General features: G+C 39.7%; 2 protein-coding genes across 2 annotated transcripts; both read right to left on the bottom strand.

Moving 5' to 3' along the window:
• Window positions 1-654: 654 nt before the first annotated feature.
• On the bottom strand, window positions 655-2,074 carry LOC107376673 (uncharacterized). The gene is made up of 3 exons (XM_015945927.3): window positions 1,367-2,074; window positions 1,052-1,212; window positions 655-849 (listed from the first exon to the last, which is right to left on the bottom strand). Exons 1-2 carry the CDS (start codon window positions 1,949-1,951, stop codon window positions 1,063-1,065), a joined length of 735 nt encoding a protein of 244 aa, XP_015801413.3. The 5' UTR covers window positions 1,952-2,074; the 3' UTR covers window positions 655-849; window positions 1,052-1,062.
• Window positions 2,075-5,238: 3,164 nt separating this feature from the next.
• Window positions 5,239-13,652, bottom strand: mrps34 (mitochondrial ribosomal protein S34). Its single transcript, XM_015945934.3, has 4 exons — window positions 13,575-13,652; window positions 13,003-13,334; window positions 5,854-5,896; window positions 5,239-5,684 (listed from the first exon to the last, which is right to left on the bottom strand). The coding sequence occupies exons 2-4, from the start codon at window positions 13,318-13,320 to the stop codon at window positions 5,386-5,388; spliced, it is 660 nt and encodes a 219-aa protein (XP_015801420.1). The 5' UTR covers window positions 13,321-13,334; window positions 13,575-13,652; the 3' UTR covers window positions 5,239-5,385.
• Window positions 13,653-16,184: the final 2,532 nt, after the last annotated feature.

The raw sequence follows: 16,184 nt of genomic DNA, 5'->3' as shown, positions 1-16,184 counted from the left end.
TTGTTATGCTCATTTGAGTTATTTTTGGAAATAATCCTTGCTCAGACCAAATACTTTATCAGTTTTTAATATAGAATGTTAGAAATTCTAGAATTTTATATTTGTAAAGCACAGAAGTTTTCAAATTTTTTACCACATTTACGGCTGCTAGCATTTGCCTGTAGGAACCGTTTGGGTTAGAAATGGGCTGGAAAATGGTCCCCATGTAGGTCTATGGGTTACATAATGGCCCCATATGCGATTTGGGAAAAATCCGGGAACTAACTGGGCCCAATTGAGCAAAGTACAGAAAAACCCATCTAGCTCCCATCTTTCAAGTTCTTAGTGGGAACAACATGAATTAGTGGGATCTATTGCTTATTGTGCTACAATCAAGAACGTTAAGACCAAACCCAGACGTTTTTGGTGGATGCATTTCAGCTGAGACTCATATAACCCTTACTTACCCAACATCAACCCATCAGGAATTAAAATTAGGCCAATATGGGATCCATGGCAGACATCATAAAACTATCAAAAACCTCACAAGGGCACACAAAACACCTTTTCCATTTTTTTTGTTCAACAATAATCTGATTCAATTCAACTTTATTCCAAATTGAGTAAACTATTTAAAAAAACTGTAAAAATGAAACAAACTTGGAACATTAACATGGGAAGAAGACATGAAAAATCCCAAACTTTTTTCAGACGAGCAGTGTCTCCTATTTTACAGAGACGTAATTCTATTGTGTCCCCTTGCTGCTCTCAGTCCTCCTCTGTCCCTTGCTCCACTGAACCACTTGGACAAAGCCTTCTCTGCTTCTTGCAGGTTGACGTTTGAAGTTAAGGCATTCTTCTTCAGGGACTCTGCACAAGAAAAAAGAAGAGTAAGCTCAAGTATAGTTAACCCGGCTTGCTTACTCACTGAGATCGAGCTTCATGTTTTCCAAAAATGTAGAAAACTAAACTTGATAAACAAAAGTACATGACTATCGAATATTAAGCCAAGTACCACGTCATAGAAAATGACGTAGAACATATCCAGGACTAAGAAACTGACGTAACTTACCGTACACAACGTTAAAAAGACGCAAGTCTCTGAACTTTTTTTTTCCCATGTTGGCCAAACATGTTGTACTCCAACGCCAGCTCAGGCGATAGGAGGTGTTTCATCATCCTCCTTGTGGCGTCATCCACACTTGTTCCCCCTGTATCTGCCACCATGGCAACCTGAGGAAAACACCATCAAGGGTCAGAAGCATTTAAAGATGAGAGACTGTGGTTATTGTTTGGGTGACAGAATAAGGTACTGAAAACACATAAGACTAAGTCATTTAAAGTAGTTTTATAAAATGAATGAGAATCAGTAAAATTGTAAACTTACAACTGAAGTCATGAACTTGCGGTCCTCCAGTCTTGCGTTAAGATCCTCGACTTCCTCTTGGGTGTTGAGAGGTAAATCAACTCCTTCAGAAACCTCCACAGCAGAACCATCTTTCGGTTGCAGCAAGGCATTCAGCATCCTGCTGTGAACGCGCTGAGTATCCTTTACTTCCTCCAAAATTGAAAGAACTTTGGAAAACATGGATTCACAAGTAGGGCTGGCGGCACTCCGGGCAGCGGGTCTGGTGGACAACAGCCCACTTTCACGACCAAAACGGTGACAACTCTCTCGACCCATCGGTGTGACCTCACAGTCCTTTAACATACTGAGCAGAGTTCTGGGATCTTTTGGTACATTTAGACCAAGTTCCACAAGTATTGGTAAGAGCTCCGACAACACAGAGTGAGACACGTTTTGGTTTGCTGCCCATTCAGCAACTTTCTTCTTAGCATCAGATTTGGTCTCCAAATAAAAAAAAGTCACAGTTTGGTTCTTCACCAGCATCACTGGCCACGCTAGAATCAATGTCAAAGTCCAGATGTGAAGCTGTTTCTTCCACACCAACACTTGGATAGTGCTCCACATCTTGCTCTGCCTTGATCATCAACTCATCCTTCTCCACATCTTCATTCACAACTAGATGTTTGTTCTCCAGGTCTTCAGTGCATGGTGATGTATGGTCCACAGCTTCTAAAGCGAGGCTCCTTAAATGCTGCTGAACTCTGGCTTTGATCCTCCTTCTCCTCGTCCGTGAACTGGCAGAAAGGTAATCCATTTAGCTAAAATAAACAGAAGATTGTGTGCACAGTGAGCAGTCAGCCATTTTTACATTATAGCAATACTAACTTCTATTTGTCTCACAATTCCAACACATGCTGCTCCCTCAGCCGTAGACAAATATACTGATAACCCGTAAACTACCAACATGTAGATTAGGGATGTCCCAATACAACTTTTTCACTTCCAATACAATACCAATATTGCAGCCTTCAGTACTGACCGATACCGATATCAATCCGATGCAATATCAGCACAAATCACACATGCTTTTATCTATTTCTTCATGTAGACTGTATGAAAGGCTTGATCAAGTAATATTACTCAGAAAACAAAAGCCAGTAACAGTAAGTATAAAAAACTAGGGATGAACAATATATCGGCATCAATATCGATATCGTCATTTTTAACATATCGGTATCGGTCCGTTAAATAAAACCGGGTCGATATTAACAACCGATATTTAACCATCTTGTCTCCATTTGTCAGCCTGTTTCAGAGGGTGAGGGGGTGATGTGCAATTGTTTACTCATGTGAACAATGATTGTAATCATCTCAGAAGAATGTGTGTGTACATAATAATGTGAATTCAGCTTTAAAAATGTTCATTTTATACAAAATTGCTGATTTTAGAAGCAATAATGTCAGAATATCGGTATTGGTTATCGGCCATAACAGTGACGTTAGTATCGGATATCGTATTGGCCCAAAAATTTCATATAACTATAAAAAACCGACCATTTTTTTTATTAACCATTGGTTGCATAAATGTAAACCTTAAACATAATGTATAACTAATAAATAAAATAATAAATAGTAAATTAAAAGACATATTTAAAGTAAATAAACAAAAAGTGCAAAATACTAATTTAAGGTTCCTTCATTTATGTTTTATTGTCAGCAAATGGTAGGAACAGCTGAGGTCAAGGACATAAGAACACAAACACAATACTGTCCATTGACCAACTGCTAAAAATCGAGGGTCCTACGTTCCAATTTCACACACTGAAAATCCTCATGCAGTGTTTTGTAATGCTCCTTCAAATGTGCAATGAGGTTGGACTTATTAAACTTTCCCGGTTCTTACAGGAAAACATATGCACGGCAAATGTTGCACTCAGCCACACTGTCTTTTTCTGACTTCAACATAAATTACTGCCACACAGCCAACATTGCTCTTGTTCCTTGCTACTTTGCTAGCATGCACTGGTCTGATCACGTGGGCTTTGCATGCTGGATTCTGAGCACTGCTGGATAGAATTGCTAGAATGAAATTTAAAGTGGAACGGACTGCTTATATCGGAGGTTTTTGATGCAGTCCGATATAATCCGATTGTGTTTTTGGGCCGATATCGGACTCATTTCCTATGTCAATATCGGAATGGGACATCCCAAATGCGGATGCCCACTGGACATCATTTTCATTTAAAAAATCAGTGTAAGTTACAAAATATAGCCAATAATTATTAGAAATATTTAGAAAATTACTGACCTGTCAAAGATGGTGTTCAGGTTTTGTGATCCAGAAAAATCTAACTGCGACAAGAAAAAAGATGTTTTCTTTCCAGGATAATAAAGATATTCACTTACCAATAAAGTTAGAAGACAAATCCTCAATATAAAAGACACTTCATGTGTTGGTATAGCAAAATATAAAGACCAATTTAAGTCCCATTCTGTCGCAGAAGAAAAAAAACACTCCTTCCTCATGATGAGCCCTCATCTGGTAAGCTTTTAACCCTTTGATGCATAATGGTCACTACAGTGGACAGGTACTCAAATGTATTTATTTATTTTGCTGCACAGCTGTTGAAGACTTTATTGCATTTGAGCCCCTCCATTTGGACTTCAGAAAGTCAAGCCAGCATATTTTATGTTCAGAATGCACGCTGTCCACTGAAGTGGACATGTAATAAATTATTTGCAAATTACTAAATGTTACAAAAAGATGTGTTGACATTTGTTTCATTCACACCTAAAGATGAATGAAAAAAAATGTTTACGAAAAATCATAGTTGAAGATTTCATCATTCATGCAACAAGAAGAGGACCAGAAAAATGTCCTCAGTTTGTAGGGATGATGGTGGTAATGGTCATCAGTATGCAGTAAATTCTAGAGGGGGGGGGGGGGGGGGGAAGAGAGAGAGAGAGAGAGAACAGGTTACCAGTTTCGTTGGTCTTCTTCTTCACATGGCGCTTGGCAAACAACAATTTGGTGCATTACCGCCACCAACTGGCTAGCAGTGGACCAGAACAACACTCAAACCCACTAAGAATAAATAAATAAATTCAAGCTTAATTGTGTGATGGTTTCCCTAGTTACGAATTACTATTCTCTGATACTCTTGACTCATTCTACAGCAGTTACATTTCCCAGTTTGATGTTTAAGATGAACAAAGTACCATTCAACCCAGTGGGTCAAATTCTGGTCCCCTGTGTGCTTCTCGTGGCTCCTGTTTCCTCTGAAAATAGTAAAGCCACCTTTCCTCCTTCACTGCTTTTGCCATCTTTTTGTTTTATCGTGCCCTTCACTCCAGCTTTGCTGACGTAGATATCTACAAGAACCAGGTGAAAACTCATGCTTAGGTATTCCATTGCTTTTAGATAAAAATGATAATTTATTCTGGTAAAATAAACTATTTCAGCTTTTTGACATTTTCTATTTGTAATTATAATTGTAACTAATGTGGCATTACAAGGAAACTACATTGTTTGCTCAAAATATTGTAAAGTTCATTTTAAGTTTAATATTTTTGGTGTTTTTAATCCTTTAATCAACTAAAATGCACAAAATGAGCTGCGTTACAGCAGCAAAGCAAAAGTTAACAGCTTCAGGGATGTAATTAAAGTTCTGATTTTTGCGGACACTACTTGAAAAATTCCCTTTAACCAAATTACTCCTTCAAGATTTTATTAATTTTTATTATTTGTTTTTGCAAATAAACCCATTGTTTTAAACATATTGCATTTAAGATGCATTTATTAGTAATAAAACTGAAATGCTTTTGCACAAAAGTAAATTAAAAAGGACACATTTACACAAATATGTGAATAAATGGACTCATGCATAAAAAATAAAATCATCTAAAAGAGCCATGTTTGATCTCATCTTTAATATTCAGCATGTCACTCAGATATACACAAACACATATAGGCCTGTATCAGATGACCAGAGAACTCATTAAAGTCCAAGATAAAACAGAGATGAGCCATATCCAGATTCAGAGATTCACGTTTTACTTCATACCGCCGTCCCCTCTTTCTGCTGCCGCTCCTGTTCCTGTCTGCGGAAATAGTCTTTGTTGAGATGCACATCCCTGGATAAAGGCAGAGCTGGCTCTTCCACCTTTATGCTGCCACCTGCTTTGCGTTGCTTTGCTAAAATCATTGCACGAAGTAGCGGAGGATAAGGAACATAACGCACTGGAGGCTCTGGGAGTGGCTCGAAGTCCTTAAACTGCTGCTCCATGTATTTGGGAATCAATCGCCAATCATGGTACATAACCTTGTCCACCTCTTTTACCTCAGGCTCTGGTTTTCCTGTCAAATAGAATGATTTTTTTATGCATTCAAATAAAAAAAAACAAAGATTTTGTTTAATTTTAAGGGGAATTGGAATATAAAACAATCATTGTTGTAATGTCTGAGTCAAACATGATCCAAAACCATGTTAGTGTATTAGTGCTGTAATTACAGAGTCTGACCTTACCTTTATACGTGAGGATGCCCCAGGCTTTGCCATGATCCATATTCTACACAATGCAAGCAAACAGAGGTGGCTCACATTCAGGATGCACTTTATTCAGAAAAAACCCAAAGCAAGCCTGTTTTCAGTCTTTGGTATAGACAGCTATCATAAATAATAACATGTAAACAGAGTAGTTTATGTATTTAGCAGACACTTTTGTCCAAAGCGACTTACAAGTGATAATCAGCATGTTGCCCTTGAGGCTAACAACAACAATAACAACAACAACAACCAATTTCCAGTCAGTCGTAGGTGGCAGTGAGGCAGCATGATGAATCATGGAGAGGAGGGAACAAGGAGTGGACGGTAGAGAGGGGGACAGGTGCTTGGAGGGTGCTAGTTTAGAAGATGCTCTCTAAAGAGCACGGTCTTCAGGTTTCTTGAAAGTCGAAAAGGAAGCCCCTGTTCTTGTAGTGCTTGGTAGGTCATTCCACATTTGTGGAACGATGCATGAGAAGAGTCTGGATTGTCCTGAGCGTGGTGTAGGCACTGCTAGCCGACGATCCTGTGATGACCGGAGCGGCCGGGCCGAGACGTAAGCCTTTGCAAGAGGATTCAGGTAGATGGGAGCCGTACCATCTCGGACTTTGTATGCTAGTGTTAGCAATTAGAATTTGATAAGTGCTGCTAGCGGTAGCCAGTGGAGCTCAATGAACAGAGGAGTGACGTGTGCTCTTTTTGGCTGATTGAAGACCAGACTCGCCGCTGCGTTCTGGACCATTTGAAGAGGTCTCACAGTACAGCTTGGAAGACCAGTTAGAAGGGCATTGCAGTAATCGAGGCAGAAGATGACAGCAGATTGCACCAGGAGCTGGGTGGCATGTTGTGTTAGGTATGGTCTAATCTTTCGTATGTTATACAGCAGAAAGCGGCATGAATGAGCAACAGAGGCAACATGATATTTAAAGGTCAGGTGTTCATCAATCACAACACCCAGATTTCGAACTGCCTTTGAAGGAGCCAGAGATAGGAAGTCATTTTGGATTGAGATATTGTGCTGCATGGATGCTTTTGTTGGGATGACAAGTAGTTCAGTTTTAGAGAGGTTGAGTCGGAGATGGTGGGATTTCATCCATTTTGATATGTCAGAGAGACAGTTTGATATTCGTGCAGAGACAGTGTGGTCGTCTGGTGGAAATGACAGAGCTGTGTGTCGTCTGCAAAGCAGTAGTAGGAGAAGCCATGTGATCAAATGATCTCACCCAATGAGGTGGTGTATATGGCAAAGAGAGAAGGTCCTAGTACAGAGCCCTGGGGGACTCCTGTGGCAAGATGGTGCACGGTAGAGGATTGTCCAAGCCAAGATACACTGAATGATTGTCCTGTGAGGTACGATTCAAACCAGGCGTGTGCTTTCTCTGTGATGCCCATGCTAGAGAGTGTGGACAAAAGGAAGCCATGGTTGACAGTGTCAAATGCAGCCGATAAGTCGAGCGGGATAAGCACTGAGGATTTGGCAGTCGCTCTAGCTTCTTTTAAGGATTCTGTCACTGCTAACAGAGCAGTTTCAGTGGAGTGGCCCTTTTTGAACCCAGACTGGTAAGGGTCGAGCAGACAGTTTTGTGAGAGGTATTCTGTGATCTGCTTGAAAGCCACCCTTTCAATGATTTTGGACAGAAAATGGAGGAGAGAGAGGTCGGTAGTTCTCCACATGATTTGGAGGAAGAGATGGGGTTTTTTTTAGCAGCAGTTTAACCTGAGCATGCTTGAGAAAGGTGGGAAATGTACCGGATGTCAGTGAAGCGTTGATCACATGTGTGACTGCTGCGGCTACTGTAGGAGCCATAGCTTGGAGCAGCTTAGTCGGAATGGGGTCAAGAGGGCATGTAGTAGGGCGGCTGCACGTGAGAAGCTTGGACACACAGTTCTCAGTGAGAGGGGGAAAAGAGGAAAATGAAGCAGTAGGGCTTGAGATGGTTGGGCTAGAAGGAGTTTGTGGTAGCGAATGTTCAGGAGTGGCCAGTTGAGTAAACTGTTTGCTTATAGCTGCCATTTGTCAGTGAAGAATGAGGCAAAGGTGTCAGCTGATAGATTGTTGGTAGGAGGTAGAGACGGAGGGTTGAGCAGAGTTTTGAATGTTGAAAATAGTTTCTGAGAGTCAGTAGAGCTGATAATTTTGTCAGTGTCGAAAGCTTTCTTTGCATCAGTGATGCTGGGAGAGAATGAGGACAATAATTCATGAAATTTCAATTGACCACCAGGATCTTTTGTTTTGCGCCATTTCCGTTCCGCAGCTCTAAGATTGGTGCGTAGAGACCGGAGCGTATCATTTAGCCAAGGGTCTAATGGCTAAAGGGCACAAGTTGTTAAGACAAGAGCAGAGTGTGGAGCAGAGTGACTCGGTGGCATCATTCACTTCATAAGCAGAGAATGTGCTGGGAGATGGAAGAGTGGAGGCAACAAGAGAGATGTGGTTGGGTGCCAGATTGCAGAGGTTGCGGCGAAATGAGACCATTGGGGAGGAAGCAGTGGACCTCCCGTGTAGTCGTGCTGAAATGGATGAAGTAATGATGGGAAAGGTTCAGCGGTGTGACAGAGATTGTGTCTATGGCACAGTTTCTGGTAAAAATGAGGTCATTCCAGCTTTGTGAGTTGGAGGACTTTGTACTAGTTTAGGTGTTTAAAAAGTGTTTTCAGGGAGGGGAGAAACGGTTCGTTCACAGCCCCTGATTGCACTTATTGTGTTCAGATGGCCCAAACCGGAGCTACTAGACAACAGGGTTACCCACAGATGTAGAGCCCTGCACGGGCCTAAAATCTGAGCCCGTGTCCGGCCCGGCCCGAGGGGGTGGAGCCCCAGCCCGACCCGAGCCCGACTTTTTTTTTAACCTTTCATAATGTTTTAGCGTGATAGAATGCTCAGCATTCTAATTATCTGTGAGAAGCATTCTGCAGTAAAATAAATAAATAAATAAAATAGAAAAGAAAGAAAAACAGCATTCAATGTAGCTTTTTTCCCAACAGAAGTGTATTTTTCAAGCGGCAGATGAAATTTACAAACACTATATTAATTGGATGAGTTTGTAAATTTAATATGCCCTGAAAATGCGCTCTTGTGCAATTAGAAAAAAAAAGCAGCATTCTTATTTTCTAACTGCAGAGCGCATTTTCCGAGCGGCAGATTAAATAAACGCCCCCAATTAATAAAGCGTTTGTATATTTAATCTGCCGCTCTGAAAATGCGCTCTCCAGTTAGAAAAAAACAGCAATGAATGCTGTATTTTTTTAACTGCAGAGCAAATTTATTCACAGAGAAATAGAATGCTGCCATTTTCATGAGAATAAACGAATGGTTTCTGACATCAAAGTGGACATAAAATGGCATATGAGAATAGGGGCACATGTTTCAATAAGCAGTTTGAGAATTCGTTTATATAGGCGCATTTATAAACCACACAGACCTTAACTGACTTAACGGTGCTGGTGCGTGAGAAGCAGGCAGGTGCTGCTGCGTTCAAGTGTTTCAGGTTTTTTTATGAATTCGATTGAAAATAAAGGCGCCCGGCCCGGCCTGGCCTGTGTCCGAGGTAATTACACAGTCGTTGGCCCGAGGGCCTAGGGCTTCAGTGCAGGGCTCTACACAGATGAGTTTCCTTCTATTTCCCAATGGAAGATAGTGCAAAGCAAAAGTTTAAGAAGACAAAAACAAGCACTAACAGACACTCAAGGCCCTTCGGTGCAGATTGTGTAGTGACAGTAATCAGTCAGAAGAGAAGGATCGATATATTTAGCAGAGGTTACACAGTAGGTTATACTAGTGTCAGTGAAAAGTAGCAACAGGCTGTTTCATTTATGTGTTTGATGCTGTTTTGTTTGTGGTCCAATTGCCTCGACAAAAAAATGCAGTGTGTTATTTTTTGTAGATTTATGGTAGACAAGACTCGTGTGCTACTTTTCAGTACTTCAGTAAGAGATATCCTGAGTTATATGTTCTCCTGTGATTTATGGAACTCAAAAGTATTCAAAATTCAATAAATAAATAAATATCTACATGAAGAAATACCAGACAATCATGTAATCTGACAATGAAATGATGAAATAACCAAATGTTATGTAAAATCTAAGCTCAGTATTATGAAATATTTTGTTCCTTCTTTTAAAATGTCTTTATTAATGTAAAGTTTTTTTCAAAAGTCATTTTTTCATTATAATCCAAATTAATATTGAGCAACTTTTATTTAATTCATTCAGTTTTTATTACATAACGTCTTTTAACAAAGACAGCTTTTATTTCATAATAGTGTTTTTTTCCCATGGCTGATTTATTTCATAATGACACTTTACTGCAGAATGTCTCAGTCAAACCACTGGGTGTGACCTGCAACACCACTGGTTAATCCTTCAACATCATTTGGTTTTCCTGGATTTCTCTGTAATAGAACAAGGATATCCCAGCATGCTTTGCGCGCTGGCTGTGGACTTTCAACAGGAAGAGAAAATGGGGAGAGCTACGATGTTTTAAATGTAAGTTTGTTAAAAACTAGCGGTAGAAAACTAAAAAGCTTAAAGCGGTTCTGTTTATGGACATTTTTCGTTTGTATATTTATTTTTTGAATTACATTTTAGGCAGAAATCAGCCAGAACGAGTATGTTTCGCAGGTCCCAGTTATTCCCGTGTGTGTGTGTGTGTGTGTGGCGAATTTAACTTTTAATTTGTTTTAGGGTTAGGGCTACACACAACCACAGAAGTTCTGCTGTGAAAAGTCGTTTTACATTCAGGGATTTACACGGCTGACACGTTTTAATGAAGTAAAAAGTGTTTGTGTGAAGAATATAATTTTTATCTTCTCATGTGGATAAATGTAAAAAAGTGTTTATTGCCTTTTTGTCACCTGTGGTCTCTGATTTTCTGTGTAGGACTGCAGGTGTCCAGGGTCAGGAGAGGCTTTACCTGGTGGTCCTCCTGGGAGAGAAGCCTTCTACTGTCATCATGTTAATGTTATTTAGCTGTTTGATATTTGAACACATTTATTAAAACAAATACTGATAACTATTTTGATCATTCCTTTTATCACCAGTTTTATTATTACAGATGTTTTTGAACATGTTACATGAACAGAAAATGAAAAGATTGTAAGGAGACAAGATTATTTATAATAGGTTACACTTATTTACAGATCAAAACCAGTATGGACCAGTTATGTACGGTTAAAGCAGGATTCACCTGAGTGACTCTTCCTGGATCATTTATTTAAACTGAGTGAGCAGGAAGTCTTTAACAGTGCAGCTGGATCTGCTGCAGAAGGATCCAGACGTGGATGGAGGGCTGGAGCAGACCTGTGGCTGAAAGTTTCTGGTCAGAGGAACATCATACAGGACAGTCTGCAGAGAGCTTTGGGACGCTTCCTCTCACTCTCCACTCCATCGTCCATCTACAGGGCCTGCTGGGCTGGCTCAGACGACGGCTGTTACATTTCTGTGAATGACTTGCCTGTTAACAGTAGTGGTGGTCTGCTGGTACCTCCTGCAGGACAGAGCACCACTGACCTCCTCCACACACATCTTCCTCACGCTCATCCTCCAGACCCACAACTTCACCAGCACAGAGGCAGATGTGCAGCACAGTGCATGCTGACCTGTAATAGATTAAAAAAAGAGGATTTTTATAGAAAAATGTAAAACAAAACATATAACCTGCAGTACACTGGTTCTGTTCAGTTTAAAGAAAAGCAGCAGGGAAAACTACAGGGAATTTACATTTTTAAGACAGATCTAATCATTATTAGGCTTAAGTTGAATAAACAAATGCACACTGAAAACACTTCAATGTTATTTTATTAAAAAGCCTGCTTTTTAAACGTTTTACCCCCATTTGATGCAAAATAAGAAGTTCTAAGGTCAAATTAACATCAGAAAACATCCTACTGCATTCAACAATTATAATGCATTTGGTTTATATTAATTACCTGCATAATAATACTCAGTAGAAATGTGTTGTGTACGTTTAATAAGTTCATTCTGTAGCTTAAAACATACATGAAACTATATAAAGTTAACATGTAAGTCCTGAAAGCTTCTAGAATAAACAAAATGACTTTACCTGAAAACGTTTGTGAACAAACGCTGCTGATGGACGTGATGCTGCTGTAGCTCCTTAAATATTCCTGCTCCATTTTCGCTAGCTTTAGCATTCTTCCTTTGCATGTAGCTGCCGCCACGCCTGTGACGGGACCTATGGACCACAAAGCCGCTGGGTTCCGGTCTTAGCGGTCGAGCAAGGACCCGGTCTTGCTAGACCGGTGAGGACCCGTACTCATAAGCATCCTACCCACGGATTCGGACACATGAGCACCGTGTCCATACTTTGTGAGTGATTGCTTTTGTCTGACTGAATTAGCAGCCAATGACACACTGGCTCCACCCCGTTAGTCTTGACTGACGGACTGAGTGTCATTATGAAATAAATCAGCCATGGGAAAAAACACTATTATGAAATAAAAGCTGTCTTTGTTAAAAAGACGTTATGTAATAAAAACTGAATGAATTCGATAAAAATGGCTCAATATTAAAACGATAAATGACCCGCACTTGTATAGCGCCTGTCAGAGTAAGGACTCCAAAGCGCTTTACACTACAGTGCATCATTCATCCATTCACACACACATTCACACACTGATGGTGATTAACTACGATGTAGCCACAGCTGCCCTAGGGCACACTAACAGAGGCGAGGGTGCCGAGCACAGGCGCCACCGGTCCCTCCGACCACCACCAGCAGGCAAGGTGGGTTAAGTATCTTGCCCAAGGACACAACAGCAGAATTCTCTGCCGGGATCGAACCTGCAACCTTCCGATTACTGGACAACCCGCTCAACCTGTTGAGCTACTGCTGCCAACAACAACATTAATTTGGATTATTATGAAAAAATGACTTTTGAATAAAACATATTAATAAAGACATTTTAAAAGAAGAATGAAAAATATTTCATTGAGTTTGATTTTACATAACATTCTGTTATTTCATCATTTCATTGTCAGATTACATGATTGTCTAATATTTCTTCATGTAGATATTTATTTCATAAGGTCTTATTTATTTATTGAATTTTGAATACTTTTGAGTTCCATAGGGATTAGCTAACAAAACTCCTGCATGACTCCTTCTCCCACCTCTGCTGTGTAGTCCACTTTGGCCTTGGTGATGTGCCAGTAGCTGGGCTCTGAGTGCTCCTCCAGCCAGGACTTGCGGGTGAACATTCGGCCCACTCCGAACAACCTCATACCAGCCATTAGAGAGAAAAGGCGACTCTCCCTGCGGACATCCTGCCAGGCCAGCACGGGGAGCATCTTCCCGGTGAGAGGCCGCTTCATCGTCTCGTAGTCCAAGGCGTACTTCTGGGACTCCCGCGGCCGTGACTTCAGCTCTCTGTACGCCCGGACCTTCCGAGCCATTTCTGCTATAAGACGCAGCCTCTTCTTTTTTGCCATGTTAGTGAAATTTACTAAAAAAAACACAGATATACAGAAATCTATAAAACCTTTTATCGAAACACACGCTAAGCTGCTGCTTTTACTCCGAGAACAGGTTTCAATATTTCACCTGAGGTAACGGAGCAAATAAACATACGTTGTTTGTAAAATAAATAAATACTTTAAATGTTTTAAACTAATATGCAGATAAATTACACTTGAAATGAAAACATTGTATAGTCCTCACGGTAAAGTAAATCAAAGTTTAATACCTGACAGATGAGTACTTGACCTCGAGAAAAAGCACGCAACTTCCGTTATAATGGTCCGAACAAATATAGCTCCGTACGAACTGATAGTTTACTTTGGTTCCGAAGCAGAAAAATGTACTAAAATAAAATAAACTTTTAACATACAAACACAAAACACACAAAAATAAAATAAAATAAATTTAAATTAAATACAATTAAATTAAATTATTAAATTAAATCAATAATAATAGTTATTATTATTAGTAGTAGTAGTAATAGTAGTAGTAGTAGTAATAGTAGTAGTAGTAGTAGTAGTAGTAGTAGTAGTATTAAAGGGACAATGTGTAGTTTTTAACATTAATCTCTGGAAATATCCATCAAAATGCTGAAAATGAATTAAATGATGCCCAGTTGTTGAAAAATATTGGCGGCTTCTTAAAATGTAACCATAAAAATCAGGTCTAAAATACATGGGAGTGGCTCTTAGTCTCTGGATGACACCATATTAGGGGTGTTTTTCAGTGCCAAGGAACTTCGCCTTGATGTCTTAGTTCCGCCCTGGTTGCCTAGGAGATACGTCATCAGGAGCCACCAAGACGTGTTCCAATGTTCATGTTCTACCGAGGCGTGTGTTCTCCATTTGTTAGCCGTTTAGCTAGCTGAGCAAGGATACACGGAAGGTGTCTTGTAGCCTTGCCTTGGTCAAAAATTTCCCAGAATTCACTGCAGTATTTTCAAAAGGATGGTGGATCAGAAGCCGGCAGCCATGTCAGGGGCAAATTTCAAGTTTAAATGTAAGTCAACTGATTTAAAAATTTTTTTTATAGATCTTACGAAGTTATCTATGGTTGGTTAGTTGCTTAGTAGTTGCAGCTTCGATGGCTAGCTGGTAGAAACTCGCTTAGATATTTAATTTAACAAATATGTCCACAATTTAAAAAGTAAAAGTCTCATTATATATTTATATTGAAACTTATACATATAAAATATAACGTTATCTCCCGTGTCACGTGACGTTATGTGATGTAAGTCTGTTCCATTTAACCATTTTCTTTGACCAAGGAAGGACAGTGTCCTCGTAAGCAAGGCGCCTAGCCTCACAAGACATCACCTCGCAAGGCCAGGTGTCTTGACATTGACAAACCCTAGATGTCATGTTTCCTTCTACGGGAGCCCTTGCAAAATACATTTACTGGTTTGTAACAAACGATTACAAAACTTTCACCATTCATAAACTAGTTGCCAGCGATGAAAGGGAGTCTGATGCTTGTTAAATTTTCAGACGTTTGCACTCCCCATTGCTTTTGGACCCTAATGGGCCCCCGTTGGTAAGGTCTTACTCCAACACAAAAGTACAGCTTGCTAGCAACAATTTAGGTATCTACTGCCACACACTGTGCTGAACATGACGCAAAGAAATGAGACAATAGGAAACATTGGAAAACAAACAATAAAAATCAATAATTGGTAGATAAAAGATAGGTAAAAATAGTCTGCTGTCCCAAGAAGAAGAAGAAGAAGAAAAATAAGGAAGGATTTTTACATAGCAATACATTTTACATAACAATAAATAAAAAGAGGTCATAATGAAAACAGTAAAAAAAGGTGAAAAATTAGGGTTCAAACTGAGAGTAAAAATTTTAAAAGTTAACCACGGGGCCTGAAGAATGCAGGAATGACAGAAACAGCAGCATGAAAAGATGAATGCCATGCAACCTTCAAAACAGTAGAATGATGAAATTATAAAAGCCACAAATGCCATAATAAATTTAAAAAATAAACTCACTAAGTAAAGAAGATAGATCTAACCAACAAATTGATCTTGTGAGTACGTATCTTTCTATGATTGCTGATACATTGAGATGAGCTATAGCAAATGGTTGGAAGACAAAGACTAGAATTTTGAATTCAATGTTGTTTTTCACAGAATGTAACGTGTTAAGTATTGGAGATATATCCAAAGATAAACCTTGCTGCTGTGTTTAGGACAATCTGCAGTCGTGAAAGTGCAGAGTGACTCAGTCCAGCATAAAGTGAATGGCAGTAATCTAGCCTTGATAATACAAAAGCACGTGCTACGTTCTAATTCTTTTATGAGAACACTGACCTAATCCTAGACAACTGCCTAAGCTGAAAGAAGCAAGAACCGACCATTGCATTAATTTGGGAGTAAGATATCAGTGCACAATCTAACTCCCCACCTAAATTTGAAATAGCATTTTTCTCATATGGGACAAGTGATCCATGGTTTGCTGCTGGTGCTCATTGTTGGTTAAAAAAAAAACTATGACATTGAATTTGAAAACCCCAAAAATTCAAGGCCAACCACGAGCGCACCTCTTGTATGCAGTCCACTAAAGGTTGAATTAAACCTATTAACCCCCGATTTGACCGACAGATAAATCTGGCAGCCATCTGCATACAGGTGAAGTCTGACGTGGAAGCAGGTAAACAGAGGCACAGATCCCTGAGGAACCATTTCAAAGGAGGGTCCTCAAACAAACAAGCATCCATTTATGATTTACACACTAAATGTCTAATAATATCTAATGTCGATAAAAATAGAACTATGGAGTCATTTTATTTTATTTTACAACATAACACAACAGTGAAAACAAAATGGCATTTCTC

This window comes from Nothobranchius furzeri, chromosome 12 (assembly GCF_043380555.1).
Source record: "Nothobranchius furzeri strain GRZ-AD chromosome 12, NfurGRZ-RIMD1, whole genome shotgun sequence".
Lineage (NCBI taxonomy): Eukaryota > Metazoa > Chordata > Actinopteri > Cyprinodontiformes > Nothobranchiidae > Nothobranchius > Nothobranchius furzeri.
Note: the sequence above shows the minus strand (reverse complement) of the source record. Positions and strands in the feature narration are given on the sequence as shown.